The following is a 9,517-nucleotide window of genomic DNA, read 5'->3' on the forward strand; positions in this document are numbered from 1 at the left end:
AAGGGAAATTTTGGACCGAATCGGCAGATCCGTTCAAGAGTTATCTTGCGCTCCAACCACTACACACGGTGTCATAGGAGTTTTTCGTAACTTTCAGGCTATTTTCTCAGCAAGTATGGACTTGCCCCTGATGAAACTTGTACTGTCGTATAGGGGACAGTGAATAGAAGTTACTACAACAAAAATCAAAGCGATTCGTGAACAGGTCCTAGACTGAACTTTTCCGAAATTTTGTGTGGGAGGTACCCAAAGGAGTGGACCGATTGAGTTCATATTGGAACCTCATCTAAGTCTGATAGAAATTTCACGACGTGCCAAGTTTGGGCAAAATGTTACGAAAGCCAAAATTTGAACCGAATCGGTTCATCCGTTCGAGAGTTATCGTGCGCTCCAGCCAGCAGGACAGACAGACAGACATACGGACGGACATGGCTAGATCGACTCCAAATTGTCTGAAACACATTTCGTCCAAACATACTTGGGGTCTAAAACCATTATTTAGATGAGGCACATTTTCATCGCATCAAAGTGTATATACCCTCCTTAGCCTAAAGGCTGAGGGTATAATTAGGTCCACCATGGACTATTTTTTGCACACCCGCCTTGCACGCTGAAGGTCGGGCGTTCGATTCCCGGCCAGCCAACATCAAATTTCCAACGATGGCAAAATACCCCTGAGTAAAGTTGGCGACATTTTCTGAGTATTTCAACCATGTACAACTTCTCTACAGGTGGTGTTTTAAGACATACCTTTCGGACTCGGCGATAAACAGTAGGCCCCATACTATTGCTGTAATATGAATCGTGGTGCACGCCCTGTCCCTTCTGTGTTGTTTGTGGAACAATTATTATATTGTTATTTAAACTTAATGTGATAAGGTTGCAGACTTCAAAAATTTATTTCTTACAATGAATTTATTTGTCCAAAAGAAACTTTGATTTGCTGAAAGCTAACTCGCAGGGTAGTGGTGTAGGGTATCGTATGGTCGGCCCTGTCCGACTATAGCCTTTGCTTACTTGTTTTCGTATACTTTTAATTCGAATTTCCAAAAACCTTTCTTTTTTACTCTCCATCACTGACCTTCATTCCAAATTTCAGGATTCCAGCTCTATTCGTTCACCCAAACCCAAATTGTACTAAATTTACTACCATTAATTACTTTTCGTACACTTGTAGTTCGAATTCCAAAAACCTTTCATTATACCCTACACCACTATGTGGTAAGGGGTATTATGTGTTAGTGCATTTGTATGTAACATACAAAAGGAAGCGAGATAGACCCATAGTTCCTTCTAGGGATATACATAGAATCACTTTCTGAGTCGATTTATGCATGTCCGTCCGTCCGTCCGTTCGCAACATACAGGTCGCATTTGTTGACCGATTTCGCTGAAAATTGGGGAATACCATTTTTTTAGCCGTCGGAAGATCAAGTTCGAAGATGGGATATATCGGTCCACGTTTTGGTATAGCCCCCATATAACGGTACCCCCCGATTTACGATATTTTGACGTTTTCAGCTACATTTTCAGACCGATTTGGCTATAATTTGACATTTAGGGTTCTTAAGTGTAAATAAACATATATAACAAAACTTGTGGACATAGGTCCACGTTTTGGTATAGCCCCCATATAACGGTACCCCCCGATTTGCGGTATTTTGACGTTTTTAGCTAAATTTTCAGACCGATTTAGCTATAATTTAACATTTAGGGTTCTTAAGTGTCAATAAAGTTATATAACAAAAGTTGTGGACATAGGTCCACGTTTTGGTAAAGCCCCCATATAACGGTACCCCCAATTTAGCTACATTTTCAGACCGATGTAGCTATAATTTAACGTTTAGGGTTCTTAAGTGTCAATAAAGTTATATAACAAAAGTTGTGGACATAGGTCCCCGTTTTGGTATAGCCCCCATATAACGGTGCCCCCCGATTTACGGTGTTTTGATGTTTTTAGCTACATTTTCAGACCGATTTAGCTATATTTTGACACTTAAGGTTCTTAAGTATAAATAAACTTATATAACAAAAGTTGTGGACATAGGTCCACGTTTTGGTATAGCCCCCATATAACGGAACCCTCCGATTTGCGGTATTTTGACGTTTTTAGCTACATTTTCAGACCGATGTAGCTATAATTTAACATTTAGGGTTCTTAAGTGTCAATAAACTTATATAACAAAAGTTGTGGACATAGGTCCCCGTTTTGGTATAGCCCCCATATAACGGTGCCCCCCGATTTACGGTGTTTTGATGTTTTTAGCTACATTTTCAGACCGATTTAGCTATATTTTGACACTTAAGGTTCTTAAGTATAAATAAACTTATATAACAAAAGTTGTGGACATAGGTCCACGTTTTGGTATAGCCCCCATATAACGGTACCCTCCGATTTGCGGTATTTTGACGTTTTTAACTACATTTTCAGACCGATGTAGCTATAATTTGACATTTAAAGTTCTTAAATGTCAATAAACTTATATGACAAAACTTGTGGACATAGGTCCACGTTTTGGTATAGCCCCCATATAACGGTTCATTTAAGTTCATATTAAGTTCATATAGCCCAGATACCTCCGAACTAGCTGGTAATGACATTTGAAGTTCCCACGTTATGTACCGATTTTCGATATTTTGAAGATTCTAGCTAAATTTTTTAACCGAATTAGGAGTTATTTGACATTAAAGGCTCCCATCAAAAACTGTCAACATAGGCCCATGTTTTATTATAACCCCTATATAACAGTACCTCCCAATTTCTAGCCCACCAAAAATTGTCAACATACATAGTTAGATATAGGCACCATAAAAAAGGGCCTCCCGAATGAAGCATAAATGTACCTAAACATTATCTGACATTTTAACGTACCCACTTAATGTTGGGGACAGGAATGAAAAGTAATTATTCCATTTTAGTTCAGAATATTTTATGGTGGAGGGTATGAAAAGTTCGGCCCGGCCGAACTTAATGCTTTTTTACTTGTTTTTACTCTTCATCAGTGATCCTCATTCCAAATTTCAGGATTCCAGCTCTATCCGTTCACCCAAATCAAAATTGTACTAAATTTAGTACCATTTAGTACTTTTCGTACCCTTGTAATTCGAATTTCCAAAAAACTTTCTCTCCATCAGTGACCTTCATTCCAAATTTCAGGATTCCAGCTCTATTCGTTCACCCAAACCCAAATTGTACTAAATTTACTACCATTAATTACTTTTCGTACACTTGTAGTTCGAATTCCAAAAACCTTTCATTCTTACTCTTCATCAGTGATCCTCATTCCAAATTTCAGGATTCCAGCTCTATCCGTTCACCCAAATCAAAATTGTACTAAATTTAGTACCATTTAGTACTTTTCGTACCCTTGTAATTCGAATTTCCAAAAACCTTTCTCTCCATCAGTGACCTTCATTCCAAATTTCAGGATTCCAGCTCTATTCGTTCACCCAAACCCAAATTGTACTAAATTTAGTACCATTTATTACTTTTCGTATACTTATAGTTCGAATTCCAAAAACCTTTCATTTTTATTCTTCATCAGTGATCCTCATTCCAAATTTCAGGATTCCAGCTCTATCCGTTCACCCAAATCCGAATTGTACTAAATTTAGTACCATTTAGTATTTTCGTGCACTTATGTTTCGAATTTCTAAGAACCTTTCTTTGCTACTCATCATCAGTGACCCTCATTACAAATTTCAGGATTCCAGCTCAATCCGTTCACCCAAATCCAAATTGTACTAAATTTAGTACCATTTAGAACTTTTCGTGCATTTATAGCTCGAATTTCCAAAAACCTTTCTTCGTTACTCTCCACCAGTGACCCTAATTTCAAATTTCAGGATTCTAGCTCCATCCGTTCACCCAAATCAAAATTGTACTAAATTTAGTACCATTTAGTACTTTTCGTACCCTTACAGTTCGAATTTCCAAAAACCTTTCATTGTTACTCTTCATCAATGACCGTCATTCCAAACGCCTGTATTCCAGCTCTATGCGTTCACCCAAATCCAAATAGTACTAAATTTAGTACTATTCGTGCACTTATAGTTCGAATTTCCAAAAACCTTTCTTTGTTACTCTCCACAAGTTACCCTAATTTCAAATTTCAGGATTCCAGCTCCATCCGTTCACACAAATCCAAATTGTACTAAATTTAGTACCATTTAGTACTTTTCGTACCCTTGTAGTTCGAATTTCCAAAAACCCTTTGGTACATCTTTCTAGCTCTCCATCAGATACCCTCATTCCAAATTTCAGAATTCTAGCTCTTACCGTTTGCCTAATACAAAGGGTACCATATTTAGTACCTTTTAGTACTTTTCGTACACTTCTAGGTCGAATTTCCAAAAACCCAGCCTTATCTCACCCCTACACACCAACAGCAACCTACACCCAAAATTTCAACTTTCTAGCTTCAGCGGTTTCGTCTGGGCGTTGATGAATCAGTCAGTCAATCAGTCAGTCAGTCAGTCACTCACCTCACTACTCTTTTATATATATAGATAAGCGATTATCATCAGTTAAGATATTCTATCCTCCAAGTACTAAGGCTTAACGTGGACGAAGAGCTTATTACTGTCATAAACGAAAGGAAACTAATTATTCTCGTATTTACTTCAATACAGTTTGTGGTGGAAGGTATAAAAAGCTTGGCCGCGCGCGAACTAAACGCCGTTCTATATTTAATTTTTCGCAATTCTGCAAATTTCCCATAAAAACGTCTATAATTAACATTTTATTTCTAAACGATAATATAATTATGATCTCAATAACCACACAGCTGAGGTTTATACAATCTGCCTTAAATCACCAGATCCGATTATACACATGGATTGTTCATGGGTGTATGAATTAAACGATTGACTCAATGAGGTTTTCAAAGATTATTTCAGTTTTAAACGTTGAACATGTTGGTCCACAACAATAAGCTATATATTTTCTTAGTTTTGATAATGGTTCAAGTATACTCGACGCTTGCTTGGGGTGGTGGCAGATGTGGTGGAGGCGGAGGTGGTGGAGGCGGAGGAGGTGGAGGCGGAGGTGGTGGAGGCGGAGGTGGTGGAGGCGGAGGTGGTGGAGGTGGAGGTGATGAAGGCGGAGGTGTTTTTCAAACTAGGTCAAATTGTCTAAAATATGTCTGCGGATGTTAGAACAACAACACATCGGGTGATACCCCTTGAAGATATGGGATTTGGATTGATTATAATTATAATCGATATAATTATTGCTATGTAATAAAAAAAATCCTCTCTTTAGAGTGACGTAAATAAATCGTTTAATATTTTCTTAGATGGTCGGTCGGACTAACACATTTTCTGGTTTTTATACTCTCCACAATAATAAAATATATAATTGTTACATAAACATCCCAGATGGGACAAGGGAGACTTCTCTCATATCAATGAGTGCACCCCGATTCATATAAACTCAATGATATGAGACCTACTGCTTATTGCCGAGTCCGAACGGCGTGTCCTAAGACACCACTTGTAGAGAAGTTTTACAAGGCTGAAATACTCAGGAAATGTCGCCAACATCACTGAGGGGTATTTTGCCACCGTTGAAAATTTGATGTTGCCTGGCCTGGGAATCGAACCCACGACCTTTAGCATGCAAGGCGGGTGTGCATACCATTGCACCACGGTGACACCCCACAATAATATGAAGGGTTGAATTAAATTTGTCATTCCGTTTGTAACACATCGAAATATTCCTCGGAGACCCTATAAAGTGTATATTAGGGTGACCTAAAAAAACAAAATTGATTTTTTTTGTGGATTTTCTACCCTCTAAAATTTTTCCACCTCTCGATTTTCGGCATTTTAGACACCGAAGTGGCTGAAATTTGGTATTCAGTCTTCGTTGGGGGTATACAACATTCCGCCTGAAATTTGTCGGTACTCGTCCACGTCTTCATATAGCCCCCATAGAACGGTACCTCCCGATTTTCGGTATTTTGAAGGTTGTGGCCTCAATATCCCACCGAAATGGCTGAAATTCGGTATTTGTTGGAGAAATTTATCGGTATACGTCCACGCCTTCCTGTAGCCTCCATAGACTAGTACCTCCCGATTTTCGATATTTTGAAGATTGCGGCCTAATTATCACACCGAAATGGCTGAAATTTTTCGGTATAGGTCCAAGCCTTGAATAGCCCCCATAGAACGGTACCAGCCGATTTTCAGTATTTTCAAGGTTGTGGCCTTAATATCCAACCGAAATAACTTAAATTTGGTATTAAGTCTTCGGGTATAAAACTTTCTACTTGAAATTTTTCGGCATAGGTCCTCGTCTTCGTATAGACCCCATAGAATGGTACCTCCCGATTTTCCGAATTTTGAAGGTTGTGGTCTCAATATCCCACCGAAATGGCTGAAATTTGGTTTTCATTCTGCGATGGAGAGTATAAAATATTCTAGAAGAGAATTACCAGTATAGGTATATGTCTTTATATAGGGCCCATAGGACTGTACCTTCCGATAGGACGGTACCTACCGATTTTCGGTATTTTGAAGGCTGCGGTCTCATTTTCACCCAGAAATGGCAGAAATTTGGTATTTAGTCTTCGTTGGGGATACAAAACTTTTTGTCTGAAATTTGTCAGTGTAGGTTCACGCCTTCATATAGCCCACATAAAACGATACTTCCTGATGTTCGGTATTTTGAAGGTTGTGGCCTCAATATCGCACGAAATGGCTGAAATTTGGTTTCTGATCTGCGAAGGTGGGTATACAATATTCTAGAAGAGAATTATCAGTATAGGTCCATGTCTTCATATAGGGCCCATAGGACGGTACCTTCCGATTTTCTGAATTTTGAAGGTTGTGGTCTGAATAGTCCACCGAAATTTGGTATTTTTTCTTTAATGAAGGTACAAAACTTTCTACTTGAAATTTGTCGGCATAGGTCCACGTCTTCATATAGCCCCCATAGAACGGTTCCTTCCGATCTTCGCGTTTTTGAAGGTTGTGGCCACAATATTCCACCGAAATTGTTGAAAATTTGTATTTAGTCTTTGTTGGAGGTATAAAACTTTCCACCTGAAATTTGTCGGTATAGGTCTACGCCTTTATATAGCTCCCGCAAAATGGTACCTGAGATTTTTGGTATTTTGAAGATTATGGCCTCAATATTCCACCGAAATAGCAGAAATTTGGTACTTAGTCTTCCATAGGGTTATAAAATATTCCAGAAGAGAAATATTAGTATAAGTCTAGGTCGTCATATAGCCCCCATTGAACGGTACCTCCCGATTTTCGGTATTTTGAAGGCTGCGGTCTCATTATCACCCAGAAATGGCTGAAATTTGGTATTTAGTCTTCGTTGGGGATACAAAACTTTTTGTCTGAAATTTGTCGGTGTAGGTCCACGCATTCATATAGCCCACAATTAACGATACTTCCTGATGTTCGGTATTTTCAAGGTTGTGGCCTCAATATCGCACCGAAATGGCTGAAATTTGATTTTTATTCTGCGATTGAGGGTATAAAATATTCTAGAAGAGTATTATCAGTATAGGTCCATGTCTTCATATAGGGCCCATAGGACGGTACCTTCCGATTTTCTGAATTTTGAAGATTGTGGTCTCAATAGCCCACCGAAGTTTGGTATTTAGTCTTTGTTGGAGGTATACAAATTTTCACCAGAAATTTGTCGGTATAGGTTCACGTCTTCATATTGCCCCCATAGAACGGTTCCTCCCGATATTCAGGTTTTTGAAGGTTGTGCCCTCAATATTCCATGGAAATGGCTGAAATTTTGCATTCTGGCTTCTTTGGGGCTACAAAATTAATGCCTTTTTTACTTGTTGTACTTGTCTTTACCTCTGACTTTCATACTCTCCCCTACCCATTGTTGGACTCGAGATAAATCTCAGCAAAACTAGGAATATGAGAATTAATAGGACCAGGGCACCGCCGGCTTTGTGGAAGCGTTATTCTCACAGAAGGGAATGCCGAAAGTCCAATGGAAAGCAAAGTTCAAGAACAAATAAATATTCAGCAATGGAAGTACGGCAATGGACGAGCTACTAATTAAATTTGGAGCTACATATATTCCTTGGTAAGATAAAAGCCATAACTTCTCTCTTCGTGAAAATCAGATTCTTGGCAGATCAAAAATCAAATGAAATTAAATAAAATCTCCAGATTCAAATATGCCACGGATTGATGCTTTTCATCCTATTTATTTAACACTTTTCGTTAAATACTTTATACTTCTCCTGGGACTTATCAAAATTCTCCACATCCACCTTATACTTTGCGAGATCGACCTTCTTCAAATGAAACCATTTCTTCGTTAAATACTTCTTATAACCATGTTTGGCAATTAGCTTTAAAACAACTTTTGCTTCTTCGGGAGCATCACTTCGACGATACGTTTTCGTTAGCTTCATAAGTTCATCGAAATCGGCGAAATGTTTATCAAAACATAATTCACCAGATTTTTCATTGATTCTCTGTAAAATATTCTCCAAATCCTGACGATATTTATTGTAGGACTCTTCTTGGGGCATTTCATTGAGAACAGCCTTAATAATGGGCTGGACATCAATCATGAGATTTCGAAATTTGTGAAAAACTTCAATATGTTTGCGGCCATTATCTACGGCTTTGGAGGTGGCTAATGGCAAGAACTACAAGTGATAAGAGATTTAGTTTAGCGGGTTTCTAGTATATATCTGATGAAGAACTTACTATAGATCCGAGAAGTGCCACACAGGCAATTGGGTGTAATAAAAAGCCCATTTTATGTTGTAGTTCCTTTGCTTTCGCCAGTCAATATGCCACTGCAATGTCAATATGATACTACTTTAGCTGGCATTCGATTGCCTACATCCGTATGCAGTCTACAATTGATGCTAATTTTGGTTCTAACCACCGTCAGTGTCTGAGTCACATCGTATTTATGGGTGCCATTTCAAAACCTCAAAAATAAAATTATGCACACTTTGAGGCTTTTCTTCTATAAAGTCAGAGTGAATATAGACCATAAGTTCCGAGAACATACAATATAGTGGCTCACTTTACCGCACCATGATTAGCTTGAATGAATTAATGCAAGGCCTTTCTTTGTGCATCAGAACATTCAGATGTCTTATTTAAGGTTGTGGTCATAACTATGGTGCAAAAAATAAGTTGGACCAGTAACTACACAACATGACCATTAAAGGGTGCTTCCATAGTCCCTTTCTGAAGGAAAGGTTTCTTTTATAATCCCTTTCTAAAAAATAAAGGGTGCTTCTATAGGTCCTTTCTGAAAGAAAGGGTGCTTTTATAGTACCTTTCTGAAAGAAAGAGTGCTTCTATAGTTCATTTCTAAAAGAAAGGGTGCTTCCATAGACCCTTTCTAAAAGAAAGGGTGTTTCTATAGACCCTTTCTAAAAGAAAGGGTATTTCTATAGACCCTTCCTAAAAGAAAGGGTGTTTCTATAGACCCTTCCTAAAAGAAAGGGTGTTTATATAGACCCTTTCCAAAAGAACGGGTATTTCTATAGACCCTTTCTAAAAG

General features: G+C 38.4%; 1 protein-coding gene across 1 annotated transcript; it reads right to left on the reverse strand.

The window, feature by feature from the left end:
* Nucleotides 1-8,164: 8,164 nt before the first annotated feature.
* Nucleotides 8,165-8,828, reverse strand: LOC141402503 (uncharacterized). The gene is made up of 2 exons (XM_073983967.1): nt 8,704-8,828; nt 8,165-8,642 (listed from the first exon to the last, which is right to left on the reverse strand). Exons 1-2 carry the CDS (start codon nt 8,752-8,754, stop codon nt 8,196-8,198), a joined length of 498 nt encoding a protein of 165 aa, XP_073840068.1. The 5' UTR covers nt 8,755-8,828; the 3' UTR covers nt 8,165-8,195.
* Nucleotides 8,829-9,517: the final 689 nt, after the last annotated feature.

The sequence above is a fragment of the Musca autumnalis genome, unplaced genomic scaffold, assembly GCF_047663935.1.
Source record: "Musca autumnalis isolate F117 unplaced genomic scaffold, ASM4766393v1 scaffold_4, whole genome shotgun sequence".
NCBI lineage: Eukaryota > Metazoa > Arthropoda > Insecta > Diptera > Muscidae > Musca > Musca autumnalis.

Coding starts and splice junctions, on each gene's coding strand:
- LOC141402503 (XM_073983967.1), bottom strand. CDS start 8,754: ATGGGCTTTTTATTACACCCAATTGCCTGTGTGGCACTTCTCGGATCT. Junction 8,643..8,703: donor TGGCACTTCTCGGATCTATA/GTAAGTTCTTCA, acceptor TATCACTTGTAG/TTCTTGCCATTAGCCACCTC.